General features: G+C 41.7%; 1 protein-coding gene across 1 annotated transcript in view; it reads left to right on the top strand.

Annotated features, from left to right (window-relative positions):
* LOC102923176 (vomeronasal type-2 receptor 26-like) overlaps positions 1–23414 on the top strand; it is a 35213-nt gene that overhangs the window by 5469 nt on the left and 6330 nt on the right. Inside the window, exons 3-6 of the mRNA XM_042272692.2 lie at positions 5543–6340; positions 9909–10118; positions 10841–10964; positions 18447–19385. Of these exons, the coding sequence (XP_042128626.1) occupies positions 5543–6340; positions 9909–10118; positions 10841–10964; positions 18447–19385 (2071 nt within the window). The remainder of the gene's footprint in view (positions 1–5542; positions 6341–9908; positions 10119–10840; positions 10965–18446; positions 19386–23414) is intronic.

Below are 23414 nucleotides of genomic sequence, written 5' to 3'. Positions count from 1 at the left end.
AGGTTTCCAGGCTTAAAGGCAAACACCTTTACCTGAGGAGACATCTCATCTTTCCAGTATACAGAGAAAAAAACTAATAAGACCCCCTAAACCTGTTGTTTGAATCTATGATGATCTTTTAATAAAAAACCCAAAGCCATATACCAGAGTGAAATCTGAAAGATCAGAGAAGCAGAACAGCCAGCAGCCACTAGTTCTTACCTCTAAGAAATCCTCAGTCTAAAGAGAATGATTTTCTGTTTCCTCATGCCTTATATACCTTTCTCTGCCCTGCTGTATTAATTCCTGGGATTAAAGGCATGTGTGCTTCCCAAGCAAATGCATGAGATCCTAAATGCTGGTATTAAAGGTGTGTGCCACCACTCCTCACTCTGTTTCTCTCCTAGACTGGATCAATCTCATGTAGTCCAGTGCAACCTTGAACTCACAGAGATCCAGATAGATCTTTGCCTCCTGAGTGATAAAATTAAAGGTGTGTGCCAGTGTGCCACCACTGCCTGACCTCTACATCTAATCTAGTGTCCTCTGTCCTCTGATCAAGTTTATAAGGTTACACGATATATTACCACAAAACCCCGACTTCTCTGTAAACGCTCCTGGCTGTAGGTACTAGACTGGGATTTGAGTCTAGGCCGCTGGGCTTATGCCACTTGCTCCCATCTGTTCCATGAATTGTTCCCTGTAACCCAGCCACCAGTATCATTTCCACAATGGAGGCCATATATGATAATATCTCTTCAGTTCATAGTTTTAAGAAGTGACTTGAGGATAATTACTTCATTTAAGTGAACAATTCAGTGGCCTTGATCTTGGCATGATTACCACATTTTTCCTTTTTTTCATATATGGTCCACATGAGTGTGGGTAAGGAGGGGTGCACACTCAGGTGCACATACATGTGGAAAGGTCTGAGGATGATGAGGAATCACCTTTGAATCCTCTTCTTCCTTGCTTTGGGGCAGGGTTTTTCACTCAAACCCAGAACTTCTTGATGTGGCTAGTCTTGCTAGCCACTTTGGTCTGGGAATCTCCTTACTTGTGTCTTTATGAGGATGTAAGTAGAGATTGGCTCCCACATCCACCCGACATTTACATGGGTTCTGGGGATTGAAGTCTGATCTTCAAGTGTTTATGACCAGGGCTTTAATCATGAAGCCATCTCCCAAGTCCTTAATTACTTTCCTTTTAAAAATATTATTTGATAATTTTATACACACACACATATAAATTTATATATATTGGTCGTTTTGCGCCCCCCCCTCTATCTATCTATGATGGGGACTATTGGGGTCCCGCCCCTCAGTAGTCCTCTCCCAGGTTCTGGGAAGAATCTACAGCCAGCTGACAATCTAATTAATTAGACAATATGAAATGAATCTACATAGATGAAACTCTTTAGTCCATACTCTTGATTCTTCTGAGATAGTTCTTTCTCTACACAGCTTCTATTCTGCTCTCATGCCTAGCTCCTTTCGTGCCTGATTTCTCTCTACATTTATCGGCTGTCCCCTGTAAGTTCTATCTTAATTCTCTCATCTTAGTTCTTCCCCATCTAAGTTCTCATCCATCTAGTTCTTTCCCATCTTAGCCCCCCATCTCTCTCTCTCTCACACACACACACACTCACACATTAATTTTAAAAAGAAAAAAAACATCTGTGTACAAAACAGAGAGTCAGACTAATGCTAGCTGAGGTGCAGGGATGGAAGAAATACTAGGTGGCAGGTGAAGGACAAATACTGAGAGGAGAGAAGGTAAAGCTATGGTTCTGGGATTCATTCCAGAAGCCACAGGGATGTGTGTCAGGGATGATCAGCCAGTGAGGGGCACAAAGCTGCTTGTAGAAGAGGACAGTTCTCAAATCAGGATGCTTAAGTCCTTTCCTGAAAATTATGAGTGTTTTAAAATTTAATATGCATTTATGTGTGTAGATATGTCTGTGTGAGTCTATGTCATGGATGTAGGAGGAAGCCAGAATAAGGTATCAGATTTCCTGGAGCTGGAGATATAGATGGATGTGAGTAACCTGAGGTGTGTGTTGGGAACTGAACATGGGTCCTTTGTAAGAACAACTCTTTTTTTTAAAATTTATTTATTTTATATTTTTTTATTTTACAATACTATTCAGTTCTACATAATAGCCCCAGATTCCCTTGTTCTCCCCTCTCCTGCCCCCTCCCCTTCCCCCCAGGCCACCCCCTATTCCCACCTCTTCCAGAGCAAGGCCTCCCCCGAGGACTGAGATCGACCTGATAGACTCAGTCCAGGCAGGTCCAGTCCCCTCCTCCCAGATTGAGCCAAGCGTCCCTGCATAAGTCCCAGGTTTCAAACAGCCAACTCATGTAACGAGCACAGTACCTGGAACCACCGCCTAGGTGCCTCCCAAACAGATCAAGCCAATCAACTGTCTCACCTACTCAGAGGGCCTGATCCAGTTGGGGGCCCCTCAGCCTTTTGTTCATAGTTCATGTGTTTCCATTCGTTTGGTTACTTGTCCCTGTGCTTTATCCAACCTTGGTTTCAACAATTCTCACTCATATAAACCCTCCTCTTTCTCACTAATTAGACTCCCAGTGCTCCACCCCAGGCCTAGCCGTGGATGTCTGCATCCAAATTCCTCAGTCCTTGGATGGGGTTTCTGGCCCAACTATTAGGGTGTTTGGCCATCCCATCACCAGAGTAGGTCAGTCCCTGCTGCCTCTCGACCATTGCCAGCAGTCTTTTGTGGGGGTATCTTTGTGGATTTCTGTGGGCCTCTTTAGCTCTTTGTTTCTTCCTTTTCTCATGTGTTCTTCATTTACCATGGTCTCCTATTCCTTGTTCTCCCTCTCTGTTCTTGATCCAGCAGGAATCTCCTGCTCCCACAGGCTCTCTTTCCCTTGCCCTTCATTACTCCCACTCACATCCAGGTTGTTCATGTAGATCTCATCCATTTCTCCGTCATGGGATGATCTCTGTGTCTTTCTTAGGGTCCTCTTTTTTAGGTAGCCTCCCTGGAGTTGTGAGTAGCAGTCTAGTCATCTTGGTTTTACATCTAGTAAATCCTATGAGTGAGTACATACCATATTTGTCTTTCTGAGTCTGGGTTACCACACTCAGGATGATTTTTTTCTAGATCCATCCATTTGCCTGCAAACCTCATGATGTCATTGTTTTTCTCTGCTGAGTAGTATTCCATTGTGTATATGTGCCATAATTTATTTATCCATTCTTCAGTTGAAGGGCATCTAGGTTGTTTCCAGGTTTTGGCTATTACAAACAATGCTGATATGAACATAGCTGAGCAAGTGCTCTTGTGGTATGATTGAGCATTTCTTGGGTATATATGCCCAAGAGTGGTATAGCTGAATCTTGGGGGAGATTGATTCCCAGTTTTCTAAGAAAGCGCCATATTGATTTCCAAAGTGGTTGTACAAGCTTGCATTCCCACCAGCAGTGGAAGAGAGTTCCCCTAGTTCCACATCCTCTCCAGCATAAGGTGTCTTCAGTGTTTTTGATTTTAGCCATTCTGACAGGTGTAAGGTGGTATCGCAGAGTTGTTTTATTTGCATTTCCCTGATGATTAGGGAAGTTGAGCAATTCCTTAAATGTCTTTCAGCCATTTGAGTTTCCTCTGTTGAGAATTCTCTGTTTAGTTCTAAGGACCATTTATCAATTGGACTGTCTGTAGTTTTGATGTCTAATTTCTTGAGTACCTTATATATTCTGGATATCAGTCCTCTGTCAGATGTGGGGTTGGTGAAGATCTTTTCCCCTTCCATAGGCTGTCGCTTTGCCTTGTTGACTGTATCCTTTGCTCTACAAAAGCTTCTCAGTTTCAAGAGGTCCCATTGATTGATTGTTTGTCTCAGTGTCTGTGCTACTGGTGTTATATTTAGGAAGTGATCTCCTATGCCAATGCGTTCAAGACTACTTCCTACTTTCTCTTCTAGCAGGTTCAGAGTAGCTCGATTTATGTTCAGGTCCTTGATTCACTTGGACTTAAGTTTTTTGCACCGTGACAGATATGGATCTATTTGCAGCCTTCTACATGTTGATATCCAGTTATGCCAGCACCATTTGTTGAAGATGCTTTCTTTTTTCCATTGTATACTTTTGGCTTCTTTGTCAAAAATTATATGTTCATAGGTGTGTGGGTTAATGTCAGGGTCTTCAATTCGATTCCATTGGTCCACATGTCGGTTTGTATGCCAATACCAAGCTGTTTTTATTACTGTAACTCTATAGTAGAGCTTGAAGTCAAGAATTGTGATGCCTCCAGAGGTTGTTTTATTGTACAGGATTCTGTTGGCTATCCTGGGTTTTTTGTTTTTCCATATGAAGTTGAGTATTATTCTTTCCAGGTCTGTGAAGAATTGTGTTGGGATTTTGATGGGGATTGCATTGAATCTGTAGATTGCTTTTGGTAAGATTGCCATTTTTACTATGTTAACCCTGCCTATCCATGAGCATGGGAGATCTTTCCATTTTCTGAGATCTTCTTCAATTTCTTTTTTCAGGGACTTAAAAGTTCTTGTCATATAGGTCCTTCACTTGCTTGGTTAGTGTTACCCCAAGGTATTTCATGTCATTTGTGGCTATTGTAAAGGGTGATGTATCTCTAATTTCCTTCTCAGCTTCTTTGTCCATTGTATATAGGAGGGCTACTGATTTTTTTTTTTCGAGACAGGGTTTCTCTGTGTAGCTTTGGGCCTTTCCTGGAACTCGCTTTGTAGACCAGGCTGGCCTCGAACTCACAGAGATCCGCCTGCCTCTGCCTCCCGAGTGCTGGGATTAAAGGCGTGCGCCACTACAGCCAGGAGCTACTGATTTTTTTTTTTGAGTTGATCTTGTATCCTGCTATGTTGCTGAAGGTGTTTATAAAGTTTATCAGTTCCTTGGTGGAATCTTTGGGGTCACTCAAGTATACTATCATGTCATCTGCAAATAGGGAAAGCTTGACTTCTTCCTTTCCAATTTGTATCCCCTTAATCTCCTTATGTTGTCTTATTGCTCTGGCTAGAACTTCAAGTACTATATTGAATAAGTATGGGGAGAGTGGACAACCTTGCCTCATTCCTGATTTTAGTGGAATCACTTTGAGTTTCTCTCCATTTAATTTGATGTTGGCTGTTGGCTTGCTGTAAATTGTCTTTATTATGTTTAGGTATGTTCCCTGTATTCCTGATCGCTCCAAGACTTTTATCATGAAGGGGTGTTGGATTTTGTCAAATGCCTTTTCTGCATCTAGTGAGATGATCATGTGGTTTTTTTTCTTTGAGTTTTTTTATATTGTGTATTACATTGATGGACTTTCATATGTTGAGCCACCCTTGCATCCCTGGGATGAAGCCTACTTGATCATGATGGATAATTGTTCTGATGTGTTCTTGGAGTCTGTTTGCCAGTATTTTATTGAGTATTTTTGCATCAATGTGTAACAACAACTCTTAGCTGCTGAGACATGTCTCCATCCCCTTCCTTCCCACATTTAAACCAGATCATCAGCCCATGCCTAAGTTCATATCTCATGCACTCTTCTATCCTGGCTCTTCCTTGACAGGTCAGTTATGGTTCCTCATTACCCATCCTCAGTGACAAGATCCAGTTCCCATCTTTCATGCGGACACTGAGTAGTGACTTCACATCCTGTCGTGCAGTGACCCAACTGATAATTCACTTTCAGTGGTCTTGGGTGATCATTCTGGCCCATGATGATGACTTTGGGCAGCAGGCCAGCTCTCTGGCCACTCAGGAGCTGAGCACAGCTGGTGTGTGCATTGAGTACACCCTCCATGTTCCTTCTCATGAGTCCTTGGGGAAGACTGAAGAGATTGTCCAGAAGATGCAAAAATCCACTGCCAGTATTGTTCTGCTTTTCCTAAGCAATTCTAATTTCGAGCTCATCCTGTATGGCTTACTGGATGTGCCTGTCTCAGGCCAGGTCTGGGTCAGCAAGAACATTCTTCACATGGTGCTCACTGTGACCATTCCAGGCATTTCCCGAGTATTACACAGCACCTTTGGACTTCTGCATCACAGCAGCACTGCAATTGGCTTCCCTGAGTTCCTTGCTCACCTGCGGCCCAGCCAGACCCCAGAAGACATGTTTATAAAGAAGTTCTGGGAGTTCACCTTTGATTGTACATGGCCCCACCAGAGCAGCACAGTGACAGAGGGTGTCCAGTTGTGCTCAGGGAATGAGAGTCTGAAAAACAAGCAGTACGCTTTCCCAGAAGTGAGTAAAATTGATGTTGCTTATACATCTGTCTACAGTATTGCTCATGCCCTGCAAGACATGATAACCCATGGGCACCAGCATGGGAAAGTTACAGACTCTCAAGACTTCCAGCCCTGGCAGGTGAGAGAGGCATTCATGGAGTGGGTGATTCAGGGATGGTTGGGGAAGGGACATTGTTTCCAACTAGGGTATGCCTCCTACTTGGAACTGAAAGGAATCTTAGAATGAACAGTGGACAAGGATTTCATCCTATGTGTGTGATGTCAGATGATCCAGTCTCTATGACTTTCCTAACTTTGCAAATACAGGATGCCTAGTAAAATTAATATTTCACATAACAGTAAATTGATTTTTTATATATCAAATTTATGCTTTGGTTAATGATGGATATGTTTTCATATGGACATGCTAAAAATCAGAATTACAAACAATATCAAATACTATTTATTTATTTTACCCTTTTTTGGTATATGGTGCATGTATGTGGGCACATGAGTGTGGGTATGGGCTGGTAGCACACTCAGATGTACATACATGTGGAAAGGTCTGAGGATCATGAGGAATCACCTTTGTATCCTCTTTTATCTTGCTTTGGGGCAGAAATTGTTGATATGGCTAGTCTTGCTAGCCAGCTTGGTCTGGGCATCTCCTGTCTCCACCTTCTGAGGATGTAAATAGAGATTGGCATCCATATCCCCCCGACATTTAGATGGGTTCTGGGGATTCGAAGTCTAATCTTCAAACGTTTATGACCAGGGCTTTAATCATGGAGCCATCTACTAAACCCTTAATTACTTCCCTTTTAAAAATATTATTTGATAATTTTATACACACACACACATATAAATATACATATAAATATATAATGGTCATTTTTGCCCCCAGTCTCTATCTATGTATCTATGTATCTATCATCTATGTATCTATCTATCTATCTATCTATCTATCTATCTATCTATCTATCTATCTATCTATCTTATATCATCTATCTATCTATAATGGGGACTATTGTGGTCCAGCCCCTCAATATTACTCTCCCAGGGTCTGGGAAAAATCTATAACCACTGACAATCTAATTAATCTTAGACAATATGAAATGAATCTAAATACACAACTCTTTAGTCCATACACTTCATTCTTCTGAGTTAGTTCTTTCTCTATACTGCTTCTATTCTGCTCTCATGCTTAGCTCCTTTCTTGCCTGATTTCTCTCTACATTTATCGGTTGTCCCCTCTAAGTTCTATCTTAATTCTCTCATCTTAGTTCTGCCCCATCTAGATTTTCATCCATCTAGTTCTTTCCAATCTTAGCTCCTCTTCCATCTCCTTCTTCTTATCTTGCTCTTCCTCATCTTCTTCTTCCCACCTGGCTCTTCCTCATCTTTCATCTCGTTCCTCTAATACTCTCTTCTAGCCCTTCATTCTAGTTCTTTCCCACCTAGTTCGTTCCTCTCCAGTTCTTCCCATCTAGTTCTTCTGTTCTCTTTTCTCTTCTCCCTCTCATCCTCTCTCTATAAATAAAACTGCCTTTTATCCCTTTGGCCTTCTCTCTCCAAGCTATCTCTGCTCTCACAGTTTCTGGCGGGGGTGGGGGGAAGTATGCTTCGTCACTAGGCAACTTGGCTAAGCAACTTCTGTCACAGCTGGATGTACCTGTAAGTAAGAACCCTTTAGTTCTGAGTTAATTGCTAAGGGTGGATCTAAAACGAGAGATAAGACTTTAAAAAGGAGAAAGTTAAGCTTAATTAGCACATCTGCCAGGCCTTTTTAAACAGAAACTTATGTCTGTTTTTAGAGAGTACAGAGGTATCTCTGATAAGATATTTTTGTCCATCGGGGATGGTCCTGGCTGGATGCTGCTAATGACAATAATTGCAGAAAGGTCTGAAATTAGGGATCCTGGCTGTATTACTGTACAGAAGGTTATCTAAATATTCCTTTAGTAGAAGGGAAATGGTGTCCAATAAATGATGGAAAGGCTATAATAGCACACGAGACATTCGTAGCAAGAAATGGCTGATAATCAAAAGCCACTATCACCAAGACTCCTTGAGCCTCAACTTGACTGGTGGAAGGCCCTTGGCTTCTTCCAGGTATTAGCTTTTCGTAATCAGCTGAAATCCTACTTCACATATTTTTGTGGCTCGCACCATCTATCTATCTATCTATCTATCTATCTATCTATCTATCTATCTATCTATCTATCTGTCTGTCTGTCTGTCTGTCTGTCTGTCTGTCTGTCTGTCTGTCTTTCTGTTGGTCTGTCTGTCTGTCTATTCATCTATTCATCTATCTATCTATCATCTATCTATCTATCTATCTATCTATCTATCTATCTATCTATCTATCTATCACCTTCCTTCCTTCCTTCCTTCCTTCCTTCCTTCCTTCCTTCCTTCCTTCCTTCCTTCCTTTCTTTCTTTCTTTCTTTCTTTCTTTCTTTCTTTCTTTCTTCCTCTCTCTCTTTCTCTCTCCAACTCATTCAGGGTAGCCTAGGCCCAGATCTGTAAGGGGCCCCTTGGAAGACAAGTTGTTCCCTTGTGGTGGCCGATGAAGCAGTGTATTTTCATTACTTCTGCTCAGATGACCTGAATCTGTACTCTGTGCCTGGTGAATATGGTTTTAAACCAGATAGACAGTGATAGGTGTTAGCTTTCTGGCTGAGGGTGACAGATTAAAAATTACAAGAGGCCAGACTTTGTGGGCCATGCCTGCCATTTTAGCACTAAGGTGGTTGAGGCCAGGTGATCCCCCGTTAAGGGCAACTTGAACTATATAGCTAAATTCTGTCACAAAATAAAAATATGTGAATATGAAGAAGTCTGTGTTTATTCTATGAAGAAGATGTAAATTAGATGAAGGCTGAGGAGTGAGTGAAAGGAAGTGAAAGGCTGGAGAAATTCTCTCTGTGTGAAAATATCTGAGTTCCAGACAAGAGGATGAGAAGTCTCACCATGGGTAGAAGTGATTGCATTGCAGATGGCAGGGACAGCATGTGTCAAGACCCTAGAATGAAGACAAATAGAAGAGCAACATGGGCGGGACTGATAAATAATGGGAGACTGGCTGGAGTGAATGGGTGGTCTAGGTGGGCTGGGGCCAGTCTGTGGAAGTCCTGCTAGGATTTGGAGTCTACTGAGTGTGATGGGAAGACTGAGGACAGTAGTGCACAGCCAAATGAGACTCTGGAGCAGGAACCACATTGTCATGTTTTTGTGTTTAATTAAGGCTGTTGAAGTGGATCAGTGGGTAGTGGCACTATTCTACAAGCATACGTTTGATTCCTGAGTCCAACATGATAGCAGGAGAGAACATTCCTGAGAGTTGTTCTCTGGATTACACAGTATGATTGAGCTGTACACACATACACACACAGAGAAAGAGAGAGAGAGAGAAAGAGAGAGAGAGAGAGAGAGAGAGAGAGAGAGAGAGAGAGAGAGAGAGAGAGAGAGAGAGAGAGAGATTTAAAATTACCTGGTTAATTATTATGAATTATTACTTATTAATGTTAGAACTTTTTTTGTTAGTCTGAGAATATCATGGGTCCTTCATCTCCTTTATACCTAATGGGTCTAATTCTTGGTTGAAATGGAACTGTATCACTTCAGAGCCCAATGGCATGTGGCTTCATGGATAAATGTCTCGAACAGGTCCTTGCCAGTGTACAATGTCTCCCTTCCTTCTTCAGCTGCTTCATGCCCTCAGGAAGGTGCACTTCAAGACTCCTGATGGAATCAAGATTTTGTTTGATGCCAATGGAGATTTGGTGACAAAATTTGACATTTTCCAATGGCAGAAGACCCATGAGGGTGTATTTCATTCAGTCCATGTAGGCATGATAGACCCTCAGATCTCTTTGGGGAGCAAAATGATGGTCCATTTGAAGGAGGATCTTCAAGTGAGTTGCCTGACTGCAGTGATAAGTCTTATCCTAATGTGTTAAAGTAACAGGGCAATTCTAAGTCCAGGGCTCCTCATCTCTACTTCTGTATTTATTTGATGCAGTTCAGGATGGGCCAGTCAGTTATAACTGGCTATGCTGTTTACCTCACAACAGATCTTTATCTGAATGATATTGATTCACCAGCAAAAATGACCTGATAACACAGTATGGCAGCACTTTGTAATGTCTGTCAATACTTACAATTTTTTTCAAGTTGTATTTACATACATGGATTTTTCCATGGTGCCTATGGAGGCTGTGGAGGGCACTGGATCCTCTGGAAATACAGTTACAGTGTGAGCTGATATAGGGGTGCTAGGCATTGAACCCTGTTCATCTGGAAGAGCAGCCTGTGCTCTGAACCACTGAGCCTTCTCTCCTGCCCCCATATCTTTGATTGTTGATATAGGAGCCCCAGAGAAGCTGGTAGGACAACACATCAAACTGTTTAGCTATGTTTTTGAATCCCTTAGTCATGCAAGCCAGATGTAGTCCTTCCTCTATTACATTCAATGTTACTTCTCCAGTCTGGCATCTGATAAGACAGACATGTTTTTCTGACAGGCATCTATCTCATCTACTGTTCTGTGAGGCAACTCTTCTGTTCTGGTTCTCAGGCTGAGGTCAAGCATCTGTATTCCTGGAGTCCCTGGTGACAATGTGCTCACTGTTACTAGGTGCCCAGCTCTGTCTGCAGTGAAAGCTGCCTTCCAGGGTTCAGCCAAGTGCCCAGGCTGGGAGCCCCACACTGCTGCTTTGATTGCAGTCCCTGCCCTGAGGGACAGTTTGCAGACCAAAGAGGTAAGGACATGTGGAGCTGGAATCTGGGGAGGGGTCAAGAGGGCACTGTGAGCCTCCTGTATTTGTCCATTGTTTTAATAAGTGTTCTACTGCTGTGAAGAGACACCATGACCAAGGCAGCTTCTAAAAGAAAAGCATTCAACTGGGGGCTTATTTAGAGTTTTAAATTGCAAGCCCATGACTATCATGACTGGACGCTTGGCATCAGGAAGGCAGGCACGGCACTTCAGCAGTATTTGAGAGATTTCATTATGATTCACAGGCATCAGGCAGGCAGAGAGGTGGAGAGTGGGCCTGGTGGGGGAATTTGATCTTTCAAAGGCCTCCTCAAGTGATTCCCCTCATCCAACAATGCTATACATCCAAAGCCATCCCCCCAAATCCAACAATTAGCAAGCAAACATTCAAATATGTTTGAGTTATTCTCACTCAAACCACCACATCCATCCACTGAGATATTGTACAATCTTTTCTTTCCTGTGGAACGTCAGCCAGAACTCTAGTCATATAGTTGTTCTTAGTTAAATGCTTTATTGAGACAGATAAGTGTATGAACTGTCATTGGACTGCATAATGATTTCTCCTCTAGAAAACACTACATTTCTTTGGTCCCCAAAGAAGAAAGAGGCATAGTCTACTTCCACAAGCTTCTATTGGTTCTGTAATGGAGCCCTGGCTTTTGCTCGCACTGATGAATTTCATTTGCTTTTCAAACCTCTTGTATGTGGAATTGCATGGTAGATGTTCTTTTGTGATTTCTTTACTCCTCTGTATTAGTAGGGTTCATTCCAGAGATTGAATTGCAGCAGACCACCACATCTCATATTTTTTGAGCTGCATAACTTATTCCTTTACCATTCTGAAAGCTGGAAATGCAAAGCAAAGTTATCATCAGGGTTGGTGCTGTGTGCAGCCTCACTCTTGCCCAGGCAGAGTCACCTCCTAAGTTTGTGTTCTCATTTCATCGTGTGTGTGTGTGTGTGTGTGTGTGTGTGTGTGTGTGTGTGTGTGTTCCCTCTTTTTTTGGTTTGTTTTTTGTTTTTGAAACAAGGGTTCGCCATGCAGCACTGGCTGGCTTGGAGCTCACAATGATACCAGTCTGTCCCCAAACTTATAGAAAACTAGCTGCCTCTGCCTCTCAAGTACTGAGATTAAAGTCATGTGCAGCCACACCCAGTCCAAACTCCCCATTCTTATTAGAATAGCAGTAATGTTGGAATTAGTGTCTGCTCTGATGACCTCATTTTAGATTTTTTTAGAAAATCTCCAGGTTGCTTATAGCAAAATACAGTGGCATTTTGAGGTGCCAAAGAACAGCACTTCACAAAATGAATTTTGCAGGCATAATTCAGTGGAAAACTTTGTTAATATGACCAGTTACTGATACAATATTGGGAAAAATGAAACATTAAAAACTCAAATAGGAGACCAGGTGTGGTAGCACATTCCTTGAATCTCAGCACTCAGGAGATGGAGACAAGAGGATCTTGGATATTGTGTCTTGTTAATATAGTGAACTCAGTGATCTCCAGTTTCAATGAGAGATGCAGTTTCAAAAATATGATAGTTAGGAACTGGCAAGGAGGTTCAGCAGTTAGGAGCACCCATATGGGGACTCCAAATCATTTTTTATTTTATTTTATATAAGAGATTTTCTAGTCATTTTACATATCAGCCAAGTATTCCCCTGTCCTCCCTCCTCCCATCCCCAGGCTTCTCCTCCAATTGACCCACCCATTCTCACCTCCTCTAAGGCAAGGTCTTCCCTGGGGTGTCAGCCCAGCCTGGTACATTCAGGTGAGGCAGGTCCAGTCCCCTCCTCCCTGCACCAAGGCTGAGCAAAGTGTCTCAACATAAGCCCCAGGTTGCAAAAAGCCTGCTTATGCACTAAGGACAGGTCCTAGTCCCATTGCTTGGGGCCTCCTACACAGTTCAGACTAATCATCTGTCTCACTCATCCAGATGGCCTTGACAAGTTCCATGTGGGCTCCTCAGCTATTGGATCACAGTTCATGTGTTTCCACTTGTTTGGCTATTTGTCTCTGTGCTTTTTCCAATCATAGTCTTGAAACATATTGTTCATAGCATCCCTCCTCTCTCTCATTGATTGGACTCCTGGAGCTCCACCTGGGGTTTGGCTGACGATCTCTGCATCTGCTTCCATCAGTCACTGGATGAGAGTTCTATCATGACAGTTAGGGTGTTCGACCCACCAATCACCAGAGTAGGTCAGCTCAGGTACTCTCTTGACCATTGCCAGTAGTTTATAGTGGAGTCATCTTTGTGGATTTCTGGGGACCTCTCTAGCACTCTGTTTCTTCCTACTCCTATGGAGTCTTCATTTATCATGGAATCTCTTTCCTTGTTCTCCCACTCTGTTCCTGATCCAGCCGGGATCTCCCACTCCCCTAAGTTCTCTCTCCTCTGACACTTGTCCTCCATTACCTGCTCCCCCTCACCTCCAGTTTGATCAGGTAGGTCTCATCCATTTCTCTGTGACTGGGTGATCCCTGTGTCTTTCTTAGGGTCCTATTTACTAGGTAGCCTCCCTGGAGTTGTCAGTTGCAGTCTGGTTATCCTTTGCTTTACAACTAATATCCACTTATGAGTGAGTACATACCATGTTTGTCTTTTTGAGTCTGTGTTACTTCACTCAAGATGATATTTTCTAGTTCCATCCATTTGCCTGCAAACCTCATGATGTCATTGTTTTTCCTCTGCTGAGTGGCTATTGTAAATGGTGATGTTTCTTTGATTTCATTCTCAGCCCATTTGTCATTTGTATATAGGAGTGCTACTGATTTTTTTGAGTTAATCTTGTATCCTGCCACATTACTGAAGGTGGTTTATCAGCTGTATGAGTTCTTTGGTTGAATTTTTGGGGTCACTTATGTATACTTTTACATCCGCTGCAAATAGTGAAAGCTTGATGTCTTTCTTTCCAAGTTGTATCCCCTTGATGTTCTTAAGTTGTCTTATTGCTCTGACTAGAACTTCAAGTACTATATTGAATATGTATGGGTAGAGTGGACAGCCTTGTCTTGTTTGTAATTTTAGTGGAATTGCTTTGAGTTTCTCTCCAGTTACTTTGATGTTGACTGTTGGCTTGCTGTAAATTGCCTTTATTATGTTTATGTATGTTCCCTGTATTCCTGATCTCTCCAAGATCTTTATCATGAAGGAGTGTTGGATTTTTAAAAGACCGTTTCAGCATCTAGTAAGATGATCATGCCATTTTTTCTTTCCGTTTGTTTGTACGTTGTATTACATTGACAGACTTTCGTATGTTGAACCACCCTTTCATCTCTGGAATGAAGCCTACTTGATCATGGTGGATAATTGTTTTGATGTGTTCTTGGAGTTTGTTTGCCAGTATTTTATTGAGTATTTTTGCATCAATGTTCATGATGGAGATTGGTCTGTAATTCTCTTTCTTTGTTGCGTCTTTGTTTGGCTTGGGAATCAGAGTAATTGAAGCCTCATAGAAGGAGTTTGGTAATGTTCCTTCTGTTTCTATTGTGTGGAACAATTTAAAGAGTATTGGTATTATCTCTTCTTTGAAGATCTGGTTTAATTCTGCACTGAAACCATCTGGTCCTGGGCTTTTTTTGGTTGGGAGACTTTTAATGACTGTTTCTGTTTCCTTAGCAGTTATTGTATTTAAATAGTTTATCTGGTCTTGATTAACTTAGGTATGTGGTATCTGTACAGAAAATAATCCATGTCTTTTAGATTTTCCAGTTTTGTGGAGTAGAGGTTTTGAACCTCTACTGATGACCTGATGATTCTCTGGATTTCCTCATTGTCAGTTGTTATGTCTACCTTTTCATTTCTGATTTTGCTAATTTTGAAGCTCTCTCTCTCTCTGTCTAGTAGTTAGTTTGGATAAGGTCTTGTCTATATTGTTGATTTTCTCAAAGAACCAACTCTTTGTTTCATTGATTCTTTGTATTGTTCTCTTTGTTTCTATTTTATTGATTTCAGCTATCAATTTAATTATTTCCTGGCATCTATTTGTCCTGGGTGTTTGCTTCTTCTTGTTCTAGAGCTTTCAGGTGTAGTATTAAGTCACTAGTGTGAGATTTCTCCAACTTCTTTATGTGGGCATTTAGTGCTATGAATTTCCCTCTTAGCGCTGCTTTCATAGTGTCCCATAAGTTTGGGTATGTGGTATATTCATTTTCATTGATCTCTAGGAAATCTTTAATTTCTTTTTATTTCTTTCTTGACTCATTGGTGATTCAGTTTCCATGAGATTGTATGCTTTCTGTAATTTTTGTTGTTGTTGAAATCTAACTTTAAGCCATGGTGGTCTGATAGAATACAGGAGATTATTCCACATTTTTTTCTATCTGTTGTGGCTGAGTATGTGGTTGATTTTAGACAAAGTTCCATGGGGTGCTGAGAAGAAGGTATATTCTTTTTTGTTAAGATGGAATTTTCTATAGATATCGATTAAGTCCATTTGGGTCATGACATCAATTAAGTCCTTTATTTCTCTGTTAAGTTTCGATTTGACAAATCTGTCCAGTGGTGAGAGTGGGGTGTTGAAGTCTCCCACTATTAATGTGTGGGGTTTTATGTGTGATTTAAGCTTTAGTAATGTTTCTTTTACATATGTGGGTGCCCTTGTATATGAGGCATAAATGTTAAGAATTGAGACTTCATCTTGGTGAATTTTTCTGTGATGAGTATGTAATGTCCTTCTGATTCTCTTGATTGATTTTAGTTTGAAGTCTATTTTGCTGGACATTAGGATAGCTACACCACCTTGCTTCTTAAGACCATTTCATTGGAAAGACTTTTCCCAGTCTTTTATTCTGAGGTAGTGTCTATCTTTAAAATTGAGGTGTGTTTCTTGTATGCAGCAGAAAGATGGGTCCTGCTTTCATATCCTTGTCTTTTTATAGGTGAATTAAGTCCATTGATATTAAGGGATATTAATGACCAGTGATTGTTCATTCCTGTTATCTTTTGGTTGTAATGTGTGTGTACTTCTCTTCTTTTGGTTTTCCTGCTGTGGTGTTATCTATTGCCTGTGTTTTCATGGGTGTATCTGACTTCCTTAGGTTGGAATTTTCCTTCTAGTGCTTTCTGTAGGGCTGGGTTTGTGGATAAGTAATGTTTAAATCTGGTTTTGTCTTGGAATGTCTTGTTCACTCTGTCTATGATGATTGAAAGTTTTGCTGGGTATATTAGTCTAGGTTGGCATCCATGGTCTCTTAGTGTCTGCATTACATCTGCCCAGGTCCTTCTCGCTTTCAAAGTGTCCATTGAGAAATCGGGTGTTATTCTGATGGGTTTGCCTTTATAAGTCACTTGGCTTTTTTCCTTTGCTGCTCTTAATATTCTTTCTTTATCCTGTAGGTTTAGTTGTTTAATTATTACGTGGTGAGGGGCCTTTTTTTGGGGGTCTAGTCTATTTAGTGTTCTATAGGCTTCTTGTATCTTCATAGGCATTTTCTTCTTTAAGTTGGGAAAGTTTTCTTCTATGATCTTGTTGAAAATATTTTCTGTGCCTTTGACTTGGTATTCTCCTTTTATCCCAATTACTAATAGGTTTTGTCTTTTCATGGTGTCCCAGATTTCTTGGACATTTTGTGTTATCACTATTTTGGCTGTTGTATTTTCTTTGACTGTCAAATGAATCTATTTCCTTTATTGTGTCCTCTACACCAGAGATTTTTTCTTCCATCTCTTATATTCTGTTGGATATGCTTGCATCTGTGTTTCCTGTTCATTTACTCAGATTTTCTATTTCCAGCATTCCTTCTGTTTGTGTCTTCATTGTTTCTACTTCCCTTTTCAGGTATTGAGCTCTTTCCTCTCCTGTTTAATTGCTTTTTCATGATTTTCTTTAAAGGATTTATTGATTTCTTCCAATTTTTTATTTGTCTTTTCCTCTATTTCTTTATTGATTTCTTCCAATTTTTTGTGTGTCTTTTCCTCAATTTCATTTTTTATTTTTTCTTGAAAGGCCTCTAGCATCTTCATGATGCTATTCTTAGGGTTGCTTTCTTCTGCTTCTTCTACATTGTGATGTTCAGGTCTTGCTGTTGGAGGAGGGTTAGTTTCTGGTGATGGCATATTGCTCTTTATGTTGTTCAATGTATTTTTTCCTTGACATCTGCCCATCTCTTCCTCTAATAGGTATAAGAGGTGCCTGTGTCTGATTGAGTTGCTATTGGTCCACTCTGTGCTTGTTGTGTCTGTGTCTCAGGGTGCCCCTCTGGGTCCAATCTTAGCTCTTAGTCTAATTGGATCAGGCAGATTCTGTGTCTCAGGGAGCTTCTCTTGGGTATACCCAAGCAAGTTGATTCTGTGACTCATGGAGCCACTCTTGGTCTTATCAGGGCTCTTGGTCCTGTCAGAGCTGACAGATTCTGTGTTTCAGGAAGCCTGTCTTGGTCCAATGAGAGGTGGCAGATTCTACTTCTCAGAAAGCCACTCTTGGTCTAATGAGGGCTGGCAGATTCCCTGTCTCCTGTGGTTACTCTTGGTCCAATGATAGCTCTTTGCCAACTAGAGCTGGCAGTTTGGTTTCTGAGCCTCAGGAAGTGGCTGGGGTATCAGGCTGATGCGTATGGGGGCAGGCCATGTAGATTGCACGGTCCGCCTAGGGGGTCTTGCAGGAGCCCTGCCTGTGGGCCAGCAACTGGAGCAGAATTGGGCAGGTGTTTTCCAAATCATTTGTAACCCTAGTTATAGGGTGACTGATGCCATCTTCTGACTTCTGCAGGAACCAGGCATGCACATGATTTATATGAGAGAGAGAGTGTGTTTGTGTGTGTGTGTCGTGTGTGTGTGTGTGTGTGTGTGTGTGTACAGAAAAACACTCAACAAGTAAAATAAAATAAGTAATTCCAAGAAAGTCGTTGAGACTAGTGAAATGGCCCTTCAGTTAAAGAATTCACTGTAAACTCTGACAGACTGAGTCCAGCTCCAGAGACCCTGACAGGTTTACTGACCTTCAGGAGGATACCTAGTAAGTTTGATTAGAAAAATAAGCAAGTGGAAGTAGTTGAGCAATATATCTGATGATAATGTCTCCTCTTGACAAGTATGTGCATCCACTTACATACATGTGTGCACACACAAACCTGCACATACACAAACTGACATAAATTAGGTATAGTGGTACAGGCCTATAATCACAGCACTTGAGAGGATGTGGAAGGAGACTTAGGAGTTCAAGGTCATCCTCTGATACTCAGCAAGCTCAAGGCCAGCCTGAGTTACATGAGACACTGTATAAAGACAAAACCAAACTCCTCACATAAAACAGATACAGACTGTGCAATTCTTTCCCTTTATGTCTCTGCCTCTAATATCAGCCATTCCATCCCTGGTCACTAGGAATAAATCATAAATACATGACTTGATGGAAAGGTTGTAAGAGCACTAAGTGCTTGGGATGACTTCCTTCAGAGCTGGTGTAGTTCATTTAGTGTTGCAGAAATGGTGTCTGTGTGTCTCCCATAGACATGAAGAGCTGTCTTCTGTGCCCCAAGGAGCAGTACTCGAGCCACATGAGAGACCATTGCCTGCCCAGGACAGAGACCTTCCTGGCCTTTGAGGAACCTCTGGGATTCATGCTGGCTTTGGTGGCACTCCTCCTGGCTGGTCTGGCTGTCCTGGTTCTGGGAGTATTCCTGAAGCACAGAGACAGCCCTGTGGTCAGGGCAAACAACAGAAGTCTCAGCTACTTACTCCTGCTCTCTCTTTGCCTCTGTGCCCTGTGTGCCTTGCTGTTCCTTGGGCGACCCAGTGTCTTGACATGCCTCCTCCGTCAGACCACCTTTGCTGTGGTGTTCACGGTAGCTGTGTCCTCTGTTCTGGCCAAGACTCTCACAGTGGTCCTGGCTTTCAGGGTAACCAGGCCAGGGGACAGGATCCGGGTATGCCTGAGCCCTGGGGCTTCCACCTCAGTGGTCCTCATTGCTTCCTTCATGCAGGTTGTTCTTTGTGGGGTCTGGCTGGCCACCTCCCCACCATTCCCAGACAGGGATATGGTCTCGGAGCCCCAGCACATTGTCATCCAGTGCCAGGAGGGTTCTGGCACCATCTTCTTCTGTGTGCTGGGCTACTTGGGTTTCCTGGCAGTGGGTACCTTCTCTGTGGCCTTTCTGGCCAGGGGCCTGCCAGATGTCTTCAATGAGACTAAGTTTCTGACCTTCAGCATGCTGCTCTTCTGCAGTGTCTGGACAGCCTTCCTGCCCCTGTACCACAGTGCTCGGGGCAAGTCCACTGTGGCTGTAGAGGTCTTCTCCATCCTGGCCTCGACTGCTGGCCTTCTGGGTGGCATCTTCATCCCCAAGTGCTACATCATCTTGCTGAAACCAGAGAGGAACACTGCTGCCTGGTTAAGGCAAGGCCACCAGCCACAGCTGGATAGGCAGAGTGAGATGCTCCAGAGAAGGTGTGTCCCCAGATCCATACCACAAAGCTTCATATCCTAGTCCTAGGGGAAGTCAGCAGGACCAACTATGTGATTTTGTTTCACTGTTTTTGTGTGGTTCAAAGGTATTTAAAATATAGATCAAGATTAAAGTGAGATACTTTCAGCAAAACACTCTTGACTATTGGGTTGGTAGTGGCCACATAGATTGGTTATTTTCTATTCTATCTCTATGTATTGCTAAAATTTATCACAATTAAGACAGTTAGAAAGGAGGGCTGGCAAGATGGCTCTATGGGTACAACCTTGGTTTGATTCCCAGGACCTAGATGTTGGATGGAGAGAACTGACACCACTAGTTGTTGTGTGACCTCTGCCCTCCAACTGTAGCACCCCCCATAGGTGTACACAGTAAATATAAATGCAAAATTGTCACAAGGGTGATGAATTGATGACAATGTCAAGGGTTGGTATGGATGTGAGGAATCGACAGGCAGACCATTTATCTCTTTTTTTGTTTTGTTTTGAGAGAAACAGTACTAGGGATTGAACCTTTCACTGACAGTTCTTTCACAGACCTACTTTGTGATTCAGCAACTCTATTCTTATATAATATGTCTATCTATCTATCTATCTATCTATCTATCTATCTATCTATCTATCTGAAAAATGAAAACATGTCTTCTAGGACTGTAAATGAATCTTCAGAGATTCATTGTTTTGTACTAAAAGTTCAAACAATGTAAATGTTTATGGTTAATGAATGCTTGGTATGGCTTACTCATCCTTACGATATTATTTGGAAATAAGAAATAAATATAAAAAGAAATAGAATACCATTTAATATCTGGTTAAACACTGAGAATATTACCTTGTGTTAAGGGATCCAGACAATGAATATAATATATTTCAATATTCCTTTTTATAAAATATCCTGAAGAATTAAATCCATAGAAACATATATCTGTCTAGTGGTTTCTTGAGGTTTGCTGAGGGTAAATTGGAGGTGATGAGTATAAAATATGCAGTATTTCTAGGGTATATTGAAGATCTAAAATTTGTTTTGTGAGGTTCTAGGTCAATGGTTCAGAGCACTCACTTCTCCTCCAGAGGACCCAGTTTGGCTGCCAGGACTCATGTCAGGCCGCTCACAGCCACCTTTAATTCCAGCTCCAGGGGATTCAACACCCTGGTCTCTGTGTGCACCTGCACTCATGTGCTCATACTACACTACATGCTTAATTAAAAATGATTTGGTAATGGTTGTAAGACTCAAGAATATGCTAATGACCACTAAATTGTCATCTCCTTTTATTTATTTATTTGGGACAGGCTCTTTCCACATCAACCAGGCCGGCTTCAAACTGGTAGCAATCCTCCTGCTTCAGCGTCCTGAGTGTGCTCCCACGTCTGGCAGGTTGCATAATGTAAATGGATGAATTGTACACTATGTCAATTTTTTTTCTCAATAAAGCTCTTATTAAAAAAGAATTATCCATCAATTACAGAGTGTGAACTTCCAATAATTTATTATTTCTAAGAAAAAAAATCATACTATTGAGAGTGGAAGTTAAGTAACTATAGGTTGAAATATCAATGAACTGGTGTATTGCTGTTTTATTTTATTTACTTCTTTTTAATTGTATATATTTATTGATTGACAGATTGGTGTGCATGTGTCTGTCCATGTTTTTGGACATGCACAACCCAAAACACTATGTGGAGGTCAGAGTGTAAGTTTCAGAAGTTAGAGTTCAGCAGAGACCTTGAGATTTCATCAGCGTCATCAGGCTGCCTTTACTTGCTAAGGAGCTGAGCCATTGTTTTGGCTCTATTTTTTGACTTCAATATGGGGATTATGGTCATGTTAAAAAATTACACTTATCTGTTGAAATAATGTTTGGAATTTGTTTTCTTACTTGAATGTATCTATTGTTTGTAGTGTGTGTGTGTGTGTGTGTGTGTGTGTGTGTGTGTGTGTGTGTGTGTGTATGTGTGTGTGCATGATGGCTTGCATGTGGAATCAGAGGACAACTTTGTAGAGTTGGTCCTGTCCTTCTACCTCTATGTGGGTTCTTGGGACCACACACAAATCATCAAGCTTTTTATCAAGTCAATTTACCTGAAAACCATCTTCTGCATTCTTTGTCTGTCTGATCCTTAGAGGTGCGGCTTGATTTCTCCCATCCATATATTGTTATTTTGTTCAGTTCTATATTTGTACCCAAGCTCACCTTCCTGTCCACTCAGGGTTTATGTCAGTGCCTCAGCCCTTTTATATCACCTAGTAGGCTCCCCTCAAATAGCCTTCCCTCCTTAGTTCTTCTGCACATGTTGGGAGATTTTCCAGCTAAGGTAGAAGATTTCATTTCATTTGCTCCCTCCACATGCCTCACTCTAGAGTGGTCACAGTGCTTCTCCTCCTCATGCACACAGTGACACAGAGAAGGCCCTGCTCTCTCTCAAGTTCCAGAAAACATAAGGATCCATTGCCTTGTCCCCAATTCCAGAAGAATGAGGTTTCACCCCACAAACTTTTCTCTTTGGGGTTCCCTCTTCTAATTAACTACTCAGCTAATTGTTACAGGATCACCATAGAGCTGGGGTCCAAGGACCATTAAGTATATACCCAGGTGGTAAGGAACAGTAACAGTTAAAAGGCATTTACACCCCCAGACTCCAAAGTGTCTGTGCTCTGCAAAAACAGATTTTAATATAACAATCTATTAATCTATATAATATAATGATCTAATTAATATATATAAGCAGAGAACTAAAACATTACAATAATATGGTCACCAGCTCAAGATTTTAAATTTCCCATGGCTGCTTCTTAATATGTTAAAAAATTTATCTGAGCTCCAGAAAATCCACCTAGATAGGTCAGCGAGTTTTGGAACCAGCTTAAATCCTTCTGGGCAGATTGGATCTGCTTTGGATAGTTGCAACCCAAACTTTCCTGGTCTCAAGACTCCCTCTCTCACACTGTGGACCTCCCAAAAGGAAATAATAATAATAATAATAATAATAATAATAATAATAATAATAATAATTCTTTTTTCTGAGCTTTTACTCTGTTTCACTAGCATCCTGTCAGACACAAGCAGCCAGAGTCCCAGGCCGAGAGGGATGATGGACAGGTCTGAGGCAGCAGACAATAGCCCACCATCCCAGGCTGCCCATCATCCCAGGATATTTGTCTACTTCAGAAACCCCCTTCCCTACCCCCCAAGAATCAACCAACACCCACCAAGTCTGCTGGATGCAGTTTTTCAGGAGAAATGACACCCCTATTCCTGTTCATCTGCTTTTTTCTCATAAGCAAAAAGTCTGGAATGTTAGGATTCTGCTCTCTCTTCCAGCTGCATGACCAGTAGCTAAGTAAGGGGTCTTACGTCTTACATCATTTGTGCACTGCGTGAATTCATAATGCATGTGGTATGGTCATGCAATCTGTGCATGTGTGGTGTAGCTCCATAAGCCCACATGTGCATGTACAGGGAAATCCTTAAAAAGCCGGTCCCAGACTCCTCCCCTCTCTTCTACTCTCACCTCCCCCCACTTTCTCTCTCCTATACATGTCTTTTATAGGCCTGGTCACTCTCTTCTGTTCTCTCCCCCAATAAAGCTCTGATACTGGGTTTTGTTGTGCCTCGTGACCTTTCCTCGCAGAGTAACAGCACCTCATTTAAAACCAACAGGGAGGCTTGCTCCTTTTTTGCCTTCCCTTTGAGTGCCAATATTACCCTTACCAGCCCAATACTACACACAAGACCTTCTTTAAATGACCTTCCATCTGGTTTGGAACTGTGTCTGAGTTATGCCTTGCTCATAGCTCATTGAAGTCCAGAATTCTAAATGACCCCCTGAATTCCCATCTTTATAGCAACTAATTCATTAAACATACACACACAATGTCACCACTTCCCCACCTATATATTCAGTGCTTCCCTCAAACTCACAACAAAGAAGCTGGACTTCTTGGCTATGGATGCAGTTCAGTTGATATAGTGCTTGCCTCGCATGACCAAAGTCTTGAGTTGTATTCTCAG

This window comes from Peromyscus maniculatus, chromosome 1 (assembly GCF_049852395.1).
Source record: "Peromyscus maniculatus bairdii isolate BWxNUB_F1_BW_parent chromosome 1, HU_Pman_BW_mat_3.1, whole genome shotgun sequence".
NCBI classification, from domain to species: Eukaryota; Metazoa; Chordata; class Mammalia; order Rodentia; family Cricetidae; genus Peromyscus; species Peromyscus maniculatus.
This window is presented reverse-complemented; position numbering and strand designations above follow the sequence as displayed.